This window comes from Anomaloglossus baeobatrachus, chromosome 3, assembly GCF_048569485.1.
Source record: "Anomaloglossus baeobatrachus isolate aAnoBae1 chromosome 3, aAnoBae1.hap1, whole genome shotgun sequence".
NCBI classification, from domain to species: Eukaryota; Metazoa; Chordata; class Amphibia; order Anura; family Aromobatidae; genus Anomaloglossus; species Anomaloglossus baeobatrachus.
In genome coordinates this window covers 424,901,972-424,915,382 of record NC_134355.1, presented here as the reverse complement: position 1 = coordinate 424,915,382, position 13,411 = coordinate 424,901,972, and the positions used below count along the sequence as shown (strand labels likewise).

Below are 13,411 nucleotides of genomic sequence, written 5' to 3'. Positions count from 1 at the left end.
CAAACAGAATTGTGCCAGACTTTTCCCAAGGCACAATGGTGTAAGTCATTTAACCTAACACATAAATCCACCATTTCTTGTAGAATGCAGGAACTCAATTATAAAATCCTCTCACGGTGGTATAGGACACCCGCCAGACTACATAAAATGTTCCCAGAGGTATCTGACGCCTGTTGGAGGTGCAAGACCTCAGTGGGCACAATGCTACATATCTGGTGGACCTGCCCAGGGATACAGGGCCTTTGGAAAGATGTCTTTGCTCTCTATAACCATTTACATCACACGGAAGTGACACCCTCACCGGAAGTGGCCCTCTTATCAATGTATACAGGGGCAGTCTCCAAGGCGAAGAAAGGCTTGCTCTCGTACTTTATGATTTCAATGAGGCAAATCATACCGAGGCATTGGAGATCCCCCTGTACATTGAGGAGAGCAGACTGGGTAGAGGCTATGGATGGCCTGCGGCGTCTGGAGGAGTTGAGAGCGTTTGACGAAGGGAAAGACTCCTTGTGTTTCTCGGTTTGGTACCCGTGGCTTCAGTATAGAGAAACACAGCAATTTCAAACCTGGTTACTCACAGGCGCTCTATCACAATAAATATTCAAGAAGCCGGGATGGGCTCCCGGACACAGAAGTTGGGCGGCATCACAATACAGACCTTCTCCTCCTCCCCCCCATTTCCTCATGTCTTCCCCTCCTTCCCTTTTTCTCTACCTATCTTTCTCTCCCTCTCTCTATATCTCTTTCTCACCTAATTGATATACATAGGGTCATGTTTTCATACCTATTGAACCAGACTATACAAAAGGAAGTTGCATTTAACACTTTACACGGAATAAATATAAAGATAGAAGATTATTACATATTAAAATTAAGATGTTCTATAGGATGTTATACAGATTTTACCTTCCACATGATTTGCGATACATTTCATAGTACCATACGTTTTACGAGACTTAAAGACATAGGTTATTTTATAATCTTCATATGCTGTAACATTGGGTAACATGAAAGACCCTTATACATTTCTTATCTTCTGTTATATGAAAACTTTTGAAATAATAAAGAAATATTAAACGAAAGAAGTGGTTCACTTATGTTCATTTTTGGCCACATCGATATCATGTTGAGAAACAATGTTTCTCTCAAATACCTTGTGTTGCCAATAGTGCCTGTGAGCGGCGCTATTGCGGACCACTCTTCCACATAGTCTGACCCCCAGACTCCATAACCTCGGGGATTCGGTAATGTCACATCAACTTCCTGTTCACCTGACATCACCGTAATAAAATGGATGTTCATCAAAATTCTTAATTCTAAATAAAATATATGCCACAAAACATGATAACATACTAAACTCACAAAGCTACCGGTTGTTGTACATTTGGGTCTGTAAATCACGTTAGTGTGTAATAGTTTTGGCAAAATCATCGTCACTCATTCAACCATGCTATCTACCTGTCATAGAACAAGATTAAAAATAGTCCTACACTTTAGAAAAACCAGAGAACATATGTCACTTGTACTTTTTTTTTCTTATACATTCTAATGTGTTCAAAAGCCTTGAAAGTGCTCAAGGATGGAAGTGAAGAAAGGGGAACGAATGTCATATTTTATCCACGGGTTCTAAGTAACAACATACAGATTCTACTGGGTTAGGGTTTCAAAGATGACTAAACCGTTGTCAAGTATTACCATCCACTACGTCATCATTGTAGTTTTTGTAGACAAGCACTTTTAATATGTAATGCTTATTAAAATTACAGCCATCCTTGAGATATTAGCAATTTTGTTTACAGATCTTTGTCTAGGAGACCAACCATTGCTGCCATCTAGCTTCTGTCTTGCACTGTGATAAAGCTGGCCAGGATGGGTCACAGTGGACTCTATTGATCCTAGCCAGCTTTGAAACAGTGCATACAAAGCTCAATAAGAAAAAAAGAGTTTGTAAGCACTGCTCAAGTTCTGCTCTGCTGTCTAGCATCATTGGTCAGTCTCCAAGGCAATGAGCTGTAAACAAAAGAAAAGTGCTAATATCTCAAGAACAGATGAAAATTTTAATAAGCAGTAAAATACAAAGTTGCTTATAATTACAAGCACTATCCAACAATATCCATCCATGAAGATGGGGATAACACTTTAAGACCAAGTGTTGTAAAACAGTTGATGAAAACAATTACAAAGTAGTAATATAATTGGAGAAACAAGACAGAGTTATATACTGGCTATATTCTCAGACAACCTATAAATATCCAACAGAAAGCCAATGGTTGCCATTTCTGACTCAGGACTATTATGCTAAATGAAAAACAATTTGGACAACAAAAGTATATACAAAGCATGACATAAATTGGGAGACTTATACATATGAAACCAGCAAAGTGTTGAATAGTGCATAGATATGTTTAGCTTAGAAAAAAAACGTCTCAGAGGAGATCTCATTTATATGTATAAATACATGTGTGGTCAATATAAAGGAATGGCACATGACTTATTTCTTCCAAAAACATTACTAAGGACCAGGGGGCATACACTGCGAGTGGAAGAAAAGCGATTCCGACAGCTAAATAGGAAGGGGTTCTTTACAGTTAGAGCAGTCAGACTGTGGAATGCCCTACCACAAGAGGTAGTAATGGCAGATACTATAACAGCTTTTAAAAAAGGGCTGGATGATTTCCTCAATACACACAACATTGTTGGTTATAAATGACTTAGTGACCAAATGTAGAACTGGTGGAGGAAGGTTGAACTAGATGGACCTAGGTCTTTTTTCAACCTAAGTAACTATGTAACTATGTAACTATGCATGTACAAAAGATTGAATTACATTTTCACTTACTTTTGACCTCCAGGTGCCTATATTATGTACTAGGATAGGTATGTATAAAAGATAGTGGGGTAAAACTTACATTATTCAGTAAATAATCAGCCTAATGCTGTATAATGTAAATAGAGAGCCCCCACTTATCAGATACTAAGCAGTATATACACAAGTAACACTGGAGACCGTCAGGGTAATGGCAGAAAAATAAATCAGAAGTACAACACAGTAATCAGAATATCCTTACAGAGCCTGTGATTGTGGAACCCCAACGCATGTTTCGCCTCGCTTGATCAAGGGGTAATGATAATCACTATTCTCAACCAACGCATGGATGTAAAAGTGTTCACACAGGAAAATAACTTGTCCTAGCTATGGGTTTTAGTGATACCTAGTGTACCATATTGGCTGACACAGACTCTACACACATCATCAGCTATTGATAATAATATCCATGAAGGTAATAACATCTAAATGTGAAATACTGAAAATATTCCGTATATTTTCTTTTTATTTTTAATTGTTTGTATTTTACAGGTGTATGTTATGAAAGATTGAGTACATACAGTACATAACCTAACCTACATTTGCACCTAAAATGGAGAGATTGATACAATAATTCCAAAACACAACTAAGTGGATGAGGATGATATAAAATAAAAGAATAGGTGGAATGTTAGAAACTTTACAAACTATTGTGGGAATAGTTCAGGCAGCAGAAAATGGTACTGGGCCTGTCGATACATGGATGAAGACACTACTATGACAAGAAGAGTTTACATAGAAGAGGTGCGATACAGGTAACAGTATTTAAAATATATGTTATGGTGGAAGAAAGGTATGACATTGATAAGACAGACAGATATTCTTAGTGATCTATGTGTTGGATATGTGTGTATTTTAATGTGTGCTATTATTACATACATTATGCATACATCCCCGCCTACATCAGTTCGTGTTACACATAGGCTTCTATGCACCTCCTTTTAAACGTCAGTGTATATGGATGATCAGAAATAAATTAGTGTGCATCCAGTGTATATAGATCTCCCTTGGCACTCACGCTGTTGCTGAGATTCTGAAGCGCAACGTTCATCCTGGTGATGATGGAGTAGCATCTACATGAGGCAAGCCAAAAAATCCGGAGCCATGCGCAGGAGCCAAGGGATACTGTGCCCGCTGCCCATCCCAGGATCACCCTACAGATCCTAGCTAGCCTTGGCAAACTGCAGGGAGATAAGGCCTGAGAGAGGGGGAGGGAGAGGCAGGGCGAAGGAGGGAGGGAGTGAGGCTGGGGCTGCTAACTGGGAACGCTCTGGTTACCATGACAAAACCCTATTGTATCCTTCAACAGGAAGGACAGGAGAGCATCAGATGTTACAGGGGGGGGGGGAGAAGAAAAACAGACTATAGATAATTTGTAAAGAAAAGAGAGTGCAGCGAGATTGAAAGGATGGAGAATGGGAGACGTAAGGGAAAAAAAGGATCCAAAAAACAACAGATAAAAAGGTGCATACGGTAACAGAATAGATAACTGTAAGAACTTACCATCAGGATTGATTGTCCCAGAGCAATGGAGCAGCGGCTTTATTGTCATGTACTAATGCACAACCAGGGCAATACATGGCTGCGGCTGAAGCCGGTGTACAACTTTAATGAAATTATCGGTGCCTATATCAATCGTCCTTGTGAATTACTCCCTAATACAATTACTTAATATCATGCATCCTAAGACATTAACATTTCTTATTTATAGTACATTAGTTATAAGCACATTACCGGTTAGTAAATAGATGAAAATGTTTCTTCATGTAACAAACAAGTAATAAACAAAACATTGAAGTGTTGTATATATTTTTACAGATCCAGATTTGTGAATATCCTGGAGTACAGCTAATCATGGGGGTCTGTATACTGGGAACACCCATACTCAGCTGTTATCACAGGGAAAATATAGATGTACAGTGAAGGAAATAATGATTTGATCCCTTGTTGATTTTGTAAGTTTGCCACTGACAAAGACATGAACAGTGTATAATTTTAAGAGTAGGGTAAGTTTAATAGTGAGAGATAGAATATCAAAAATAAAATCCAGAAAATCACATTGTAAAAATTATATCAATTTATGTCCATTTTGCAGAGAGAAATAAGTATTTGATCCCCTACCAACCATTAAGAGTTCTGGCTCCTACAGATCACTTAGACACGCCTAATCAACTTGTTACCTGCATTAAAGACAGCTGTCTTAAATTATCACCTGTATAAAAGACTCCTGTCCACAGACTCAATCAGTCAGACTCTAACCTCTACAACATGGGCAAGACCAAAGCGCTCTCTAGGGATGTCAGGGACAAGATCATAGACCTGCACAAGGCTGGATTGGGCCAAACCATAAGTAAGACGCTGGATGAGAAGTGGATAAATTTTGGTGCAATAGTAAAAAACTGGAAGAAATACAAAATGAGTGTCAATCAACATCGATCAGGAGCACCATGCAAAATCTCACCTCATGGGGTATCCAGGATAATGAGGAAGGTGAGAGATCAGCCTAAAACTACACAGGGGGAACTTGTTAATGATCTCAAGGCAGCTGAGACCACTGTCACCAAGAAAACTATTGGTAACACATTACACCATAATGGCTTAAAATTCTGCAGTGTCCGCAAAGTCCCACTGCTCAAGAAGGCACATGTGCAGGCCTGTCTGAAGTTTGCCAATGAACAGCTGGATGATTCTGAGTGATTGGCAGAAGGTGCTGGGGTCAGATGAGACAAAAGTTGAGCTCTTTGACCTTAACGCGCCGAGTTTGGAGGAAGAGAAATGCTGCCTATAACCCAAAGAACACCATCCCCACTGTCAAGCATGGAGGTGGAAACATTATGTTTTGGGGGTGTTTCTCTGCTAAGTGCACAGGACTACTTCACTACATCAATGTACCATAAAATCCTGAGTGACAACCTCCTTCCCTCCACCAGGAAATTAAAAATGGGCCGTTGCTGGGTCATCCAGCATGACAATGACCCAAAACATACAGGCAAGGAAACAAATGAGTGGCTCAAAAAGAAGCACATTAATGTCATGGATTGGCCTAGCCAGTCTCCAGACCTTAATCCCATAGAAAACTTATTGAGGGACTACAAGCTCCGAGTTGCCAAGCGACAGCCTCAAAATCTTAATGATTTAGAGATGATCTGAAAGAGGAGTGGAGCAAAATTCCACCTAACATGTGCGCAAACCTCATCATCAACTTCAAAAATTTTCTGACTGTTATTCTTGACAACAAGCATTTTGCCATCATGTATTAAGTCTTGTTTGCCAGAGGGATCAAATACTTATTTCTCTCTCTGCTAAATGCAAATACATTTTTATAATTTATACAATGTGATTTTCTGGGTTTTATTTTGAATATTCTATCTCTCACTCTTAAAATTAACCTACCCTTAAAATTATAGGCTGTTCAGGTCTTTGTCAGTGGGCAAACTTACAAAATCAGCAAGGGATCAAATACTTATTTTCTTCACTGTATAAGTGCATTGTGTACATTGGCATCAACAGAGACCAGGGATCCCTCAAAGAAGGCCATGTGTGTCATAAAAGACCAAGTGTAACCCACTTGGAAGCCAAGGGCCACCAGTGACTTTAATTCTGGGGGCGCACTGTTCTGCTACCTGCAAAAATAACCTGACCCTAATATAAAAATATACCTCTATATAATAATAAACGGATTAGTTTATTTAAAGGAAATCTGTCATCAAATTCTTGCCATCTAATCTCCGAGGACTATGAAGAAGTAGAGACCCTGGTCCAGTGATTCTGGACTACTTACTGCAGTTTTGATAAAAATCACTGTTTTATCAGTAAGGGATTATCACTAGAGGACTAGAAAAAGTTGCTGACATGCAGGTCTGCCTATGCACAGTGTACACTGAAATCTGTCAATCAGTGGTGTGGGCAGGGTTATACAGAGCTCATCGTTCAGAGAACTGGTAGATCTACAGCAAATAAAACACTGATTTTATAAATACTTTAGTAAGCTGGTAAGTTACACATTGTTGTAATCAGGGTCTCTGCCACTACATTATGCTGCTTTCAGATGGGGAAGCAAAAACCTGCTGACAGATTCTCTTTAATGAATGATTAGATGCTTCACTTGTCTGTAAATAGTGAATCAAGTGTAATAGAACTGTTCTAGGTGTGTGGGCCACCCACTCCTTCACAGGGGCTCATTGGGGGATTTACCTCTTCCCCTATGGGCCAGTCCAAGCCTGTACAGATATATAAAAAATCAAAAAAAGTTAACATATTGTCACAAGGACATTTTTGCAGGTGTCACCAACTGGCAGTATCAGGATCTGTGGAAACTACAGATTCTGCTACTGTGCTTGCTAACTTTTGTGAGGTCTCATCAGCGGAGGGAGATTCGGGCATCGACCCACAGGCTTAGGCAGGCTTGCAAGAGTTAATCTCTGCTGGGCTGCTTGTTAGTCTCTTTGATCACATGCTGTGAGAGAGCCAGTCACATTCCCTCCCCTCATATATATATATGCTGGCTGGACTATTTTGTTAATGTAATCCAAAGGAAACAGGGGTGGGGAGAAAGCTCACCGTTAGTTCTGCAGACCCATAGGTGCGCGGACGTGGTTTGCTATAAGAAGTTAAATAGAAAAAAGAAAAGGTTTAGCAGCAACATTTTCTATAAAAAAATCTGTCTTCTTTATTGAGAAATCACATACAGTACATGACAAAATAGGCACACATGCTATGAGTAAGGAGTCATCTCTGAAACACGTATGGCAGAACCTTATTAGGTCCACCTCATGGGACATATTTCATTTTATTATGTATGTGATTTCTCAATAAAGAAGACAGAATTTTTTAAGGAAGATTTTGGTGCTGAACCTTTACTTTTTTCTATTTAACTATTTTGTTAATGCCAGCTTTAGTTGGTCTATACTGGTCTGGTGAGGTGTTGTAATCCAGACTTAACGGTGGTTGTTATGCATCTGTGAGCGGTTGTGGTGTTAACACTTGTCTTTTTGTTGCTACCTTCCTGCTCTTGCTTTTCTCATTAGTCTCTTACTGTTTGTTCCTGTGAGTTTGCAGTGTGTCTGAGTTTTGGTTTTCCCTTGTCTTAATCTGTGTTATTGTGCTGCCCCCGTGTCAGCAGCCGGGCTGCTCGGATCCGGATCCGCGGTGGCTCGAGGGGCGTCCGGACCCGGGAGTCGTGCAGCCACTCAAATGAAGGGTGGTATTTACAGGGGATTGTGTTCAGAGTTCGTGACGCCACCCGTGGTATGTGGTAATGTGGAGTACCACCGATGCAGTTGGGAGTACCCGTGGGCGATGGAGTGGGGCAGCCGGATGTTAGGACCCTCTACGGGTAGCGGGGATGCCCCGGGACTCGATGACATTGTTGTTTGGGGAGTGCCATGGGGAGCAAAGGGGGTCACTTGCGTACTCACTCAGTCCATAAAGCTGAAACCGACAACTGGATAAACCAAAGTTCTGTATACCGCTGCCGCTGAGGGGAGCTAGTTCGGGTCCCGTCCCCAATGGTGCTGCCTGGTGATCTGTGACCTTCCTCCTGGCACTAAGTTCACTTCTCTGTTGGTCCTGGTAGTATAGAACTAGTTGCGTCCCGCTCCCCAGTGTGGCAAACTGTGGGAGCTTGCTCTCAGGGTTCACGCTTGGGATTTTCTGGACCGTTTTTGTGGAAAGTCCTATCCCCCTCGTTGCACTAGTGCCCCGATTTTGGAGCGGGTGGAGAGTGGATCTTGAAGGCTCCATTCTCGTCGGGTAAATTGTCAGGTTGCCTGAAGCTACTCCCTAACCTAGGGTCCATGTACCCCGTCGTGCCCTGGTCCCAGCCCGGTGATGGTGCAAGGCCGCCAGCTGTCCTCCTCGACAGTTCCGTGCCTCTTGTCACGATCCCCTGCGACCGGGAATCCAGCTCCTACCAGGCCCAGACCACCGTCTGCTAACTAGTGGCTTCCAAGGAGCCCAGCTCCTGACCTCCTCTCTCCTTCACTTCCTACACTTCACTGACCTACTCCTGACACTCCTGACCTCCCTTTAACCAACCCCCCAAGTGGGCGACCCTATTCCACTCAGGCCATCCACTGGTGTGTCTGGTGGGTGTGGTGCAGAGTGTACCTAGGATTTTATTAGCTGTTGTAGGCAACACCATATAGTTGGGGACCCTAAACCATGGAGGAGGTGGATATTGCACGGGAGGGCAGATTGTACAATACCCTGTGACCACCTGATAGTCCAGGGGCGTCACATTACAATCACATTTCTGCCCCTTCCTTTTCTGGGGTGGGGGGACAGATTAGATCTGGTCCGGAGATTAGCCAGGCACGGGACTCAGGCATCTTCACCATTAGGGGTAACCATGAGGTTTAGGATAGCCTAGCATCCCCTAGTGTGTGGAACAGTGGAACAGTATAGAAGCCCCTTGTCCATCACTATCCTGCAGTCACATCATGACACATATACAGATCACAGAACAACAGAAACAGCACTTAGCATATGAAGATAGCACTCACTCCAAGAAATAATAAACAATCTAACTTAGCATCTCCGCACCCCCTAATACTATTGATATTGTTACTAGGAGCTGTGCGTTCTTTCCCTGTTTTGTGACATATAAAGATCACAACACTGGCCAATGTCTTCTTTTCACTGCTGTTTTATTTTGCGTAGCATGCTCTTTAGATATTAATGGAGCATTTCAATATGTACTCTTTCGCACACAATGTATGTGCATATGTTTCTGCAAAACTACATACAAACAGATCAATTTTCATTTTTATCAAATTAGGAAACGAGCATTGAAGAAGTAATTTGTGATTGTGGTTTATCCTAGTGAATCAAGTATGTAAACCTAGTTGTGTTTGTAACTTATACACTTATATTATCTATTTCGTATGTTCGTTACTCCTGCACTAGAATTATACAGCTATAATAATGGTACAGCAAATATCCATTCTATCCATTCTCCAATTACCAAATCAGTGCATTGGTTTTTGATCCTTTGGAACTAGCATGTTTTCAAAATCATAATTATGACATTTTCATTGTGCAATGCTAATATATGGTTGCACAATCAATCAGTGCTGAAGGGGTTAAGCCTTTTCACTAATACTGGAACCTCTTTTCTCCCCAATTCCTATTGAAGTCAATGGAAACGTTGAGATATTTTTGTAAATTTATCTTGTGAAAACAAGCTATCAATTATCCAATGGATAAGGGGATAACTTATTGATCTGTGGGGGTTCGATTGATGGTAGCTGGATCGTTCGGCAGAGCAAGGCACTACCATTAGAATAGTTGCACTGCTCATGCTCCACCACCACTCCACTCATTCTCTATGAGGGTCCGATGCTCTGTATTTTACGGCAACCTCATAGAGAATGAAAGAAGCGGTGGTTGGGCATCTTACCTGCCTCGCTCATTTGTAATAGGGATAAAAGTGCCTCCTTGAGTATAAAAATTCACCGCTCTGTTGATTGGTGGGGTCCCAGCGGTTACACCCCACCGATCCGTAAATTATCACCTTTCCATGAGATAGGTGATAACTCGTTTTCATTGAACTACACCTTTAAGCAGAACATCATACAAAGCATTAAACGCTTTAAAAAGGAACAGAAAGGTTACGACAGCAATACGCTTTGAATGTATATCAGTGCTGACACCTACAAGTATGCTGAAGTCAAAACTGCTCTGTTCTCAGTTCTTCCAGCTTTTCATGTTGTCAGCCTGATGTGAATATGCTTGTTCTTTATTCTGTAGGAGAGAAAATAATGTCATCAGTTTTGTATTTTAACAGTAAAGGTAAAAATGCAACAGGAGCTTAGCTGGTGTCATCCAGTCATCCCTCAGATCTGCCTTCTACACACCCTTGTCACTTACCTTGTCGGCCCCAGACCTTTGTGTCATACGCACGTATGAATATTCTGCAATGCGGTGGTATGGTGCTATAGACTGAATAGGTCTGACTTATAGCTGTATTTCTGCGCTTTCTCGCACAGCAGGAAGGGTGTGAACTTTTCCTTCCACTGTAATTAATGCTTCTTAAAACAAAATACTGAACAATAGTCCCTGGAGTGAAATAGTTTACAAAATGATAACGGCAGCAACTCTGGGCGGTGGCACAGGGGGGTTCTTTTTGGCAGGAGTCTTTCTATATTACAAGCAGTGGTATTACCCTGGCATAAGAAATCGCTGCAGACTACTGTGGATTTTGTTTAAAAATATTAACTCTTTTTAATATCTCTGCAACTTTGAGTGTTCACTTACAATTATCCATGGCTCTATAAGTGCTGTCTGAATCTGTATCATTTCTGGAACTGCCCTCTATACAATGTTAGGCTAATGCAGGACAATTAACCCTTTTTACCACCTTTCACCAGATAATCCTTTTTTGGCAATGACTTCCATAAGAGAGCCTTAAGGGTATGCCAAATTGAGCAAGTGATGGTGACGCGTCCACAGGGTCTTGGGGGTTACTCGTCACCGGGCCAATGTCGGTTTGGCGATGTCACAGCGGCCTGGCCCGGTTTCGTGACCCCAGCAGTGTCAATAAAGCTGGGGATGATGCGAGTAGTTATTTGTGACACTGCCTGTGGTGTGCGGCCAGTTATTAGCCGTCGCTGCGGGAAGTCTTTCTTCTGGGGCAGATGGTGATGCAGCCTGGGTGTTGCAGCTCTCCACAGGTAGAGCTAGGCCCCAGGGAGGATGGGAGTGGTAGTAGTCCACTCTAATGAAGGAGCGCGGGGCGCGAGAAGGATCAGACGACACAGCGGTTGCAGTTTAAATTCTTTACTTACTGAGATGTCACCGCCTTTGGACTGCCGGACTCCGCTGTCATGGGCTCCAGCCGATCCCAGATAGTTCAGAGGTCAGAACCAGTGTTTCTTTCAGTGAACCCTTCCTCCCTGCGTCATGTTGTGTGAGTCCCTGTTGCTTGAAGCTACGCTGGGACTCAAGTCCTGGTCGTTCTTCTGTTCCCTGTCCCGTATAGCAGGCAGTGAGAGTCTGTAGTTGGAGCCGCCCTATGGTCATGACACCTGGCTTTATATGCTGCTTTGCCCCGGGATCTGCGTGTGGGCCAGAGATTTGGAATCTTCTGCCCGGCGGATTCTGTTGGCGTCGGGCCTGAGGGAGCTATCAGCTCTCCCCTCAGCGACCGTGTTCTCCTGCGTCTCACTCTTTTCCTGTCCTGGACTAGACTCCTTGTCAATGTGTGTGTGTCCACGTATGCGCCACGGTATCTAGCTCCTCCCCCCCCGGGTTTCTGAACTAGCGAGCAGAGGTTCCACTACATTAGTGATGGCCACCCTCCAATGTCTCTACCCTAGCCCAGTCCCAGTGACAGGACATCTAACTGTGTGTTTTGGTGGATTGTGGTGGTTTTTCCGGCGATGACCTCCTCCGTACCCAAGATGAATACTGCACCTCTGGTGAGGTGCAATACCCTGTGGCGACTGAAGCCTCAGGGGCACCACATTGGCATATTGCTGGTACTCTGTCACTTATAGAGACAGAAATACGTCTTTAACAACTATCTCATTGGTGGAATGGGCAGTGGTGCTTAGCTTAGTATGACACATATTGAGAATCTGCACCGATCATCCAAAAGTGGCTGCCTGAGCCTTAGGCTAATTAAAATGCAATGAAATGATGCTTGCACATGATTTTATTGCTGGACAAAATGGCATTAAACTTTGCAACCTTAATGTAAAGGCGTTCTCCACTACTCGATAGGCTTGTCCACTACCCCGTCTAAATACTATATTCACCAGTGTAAAATAAAAGTATCAGATACTTGTGACGCCCTCAGGTCGTCACAGGGTATTGTACAATCTGCCCTCCCGTGCAATATCCAACTCCTTCTTGGTTATGGGTCCCCAAGTACAAGGTGTTGCCTGCATCAGCTAATCAAAATCCTAGGTACACTCTACACCACACCCACCAGACACACCAGTGGACGGCCTGAGTGGAATAGGGCCGCCCACTTGTTGGGTTGGTTAGGGGAGGTCAGGAGTGTCAGTAGTAGTGGAGAGTTGAGTTTGGAAGTGAAGGAGAGAGGAGGTCAGGAGCCGGGCTCCTAGGAAGCTATCTAGGTGGCAGACGGTGGTCTGGACTTAGAGGGGATGGACCCCCGGTCGCAGGGGATCGTGGCAAGGGGCCCAAAACCGTCGAGGAGGGCTGCCAGCGGCCTTGCACCATCACCGGGCTGGGACCAGGGCACGATGGGGTACGTGGGCCCTAAGTCAGGGAGTAGCTTCAGGCAACCTGACAATTTACCCGACGAGAACGGAGCCTTCAAGATCCGCTCTCCACCCACTCCAAAAATCGGGGTACTAACGCAACGAGGGGGATAGGACTTTCCACCAAAACGGTCCAGAAAATCCTAAGCGTGAACCCTGAGAGCAAGCTCCCACACTTAGCCATAGTGGGGAGCGGGACCCGGCAAGTTCCATACTACCGGGACCAACAGAGAAGTGAACTTAGTGCTAGGAGGAAGGTCACGGATCACCAGGCAGCACCATTGGGGATGGGACACGAACTAGCTCCCCTCAGCGG

At 43.2% G+C, this 13,411-nt stretch overlaps 1 protein-coding gene across 2 annotated transcripts in view; it reads right to left on the bottom strand.

Moving 5' to 3' along the window:
• The window catches only part of ECE2 (endothelin converting enzyme 2), a 145,970-nt gene extending 135,162 nt beyond the window's left edge, over nt 1-10,808 (bottom strand). Inside the window, exons 1-2 of one of the 2 annotated variants that reach the window (XM_075340345.1) lie at nt 10,736-10,808; nt 10,523-10,609 (exon numbers count right to left, since the gene is read on the bottom strand). Coding sequence is in view for 1 of the 2 variants with exons in the window: in XM_075340343.1 (XP_075196458.1) it covers nt 3,885-3,917 (33 nt within the window). In the remaining variant the exon portion in view is untranslated. Of the gene's footprint in view, nt 1-3,884; nt 4,083-10,522; nt 10,610-10,735 lie in introns of those variants that run through there. The other variant, XM_075340343.1, reaches the window with a different exon arrangement.
• Nucleotides 10,809-13,411: the final 2,603 nt, after the last annotated feature.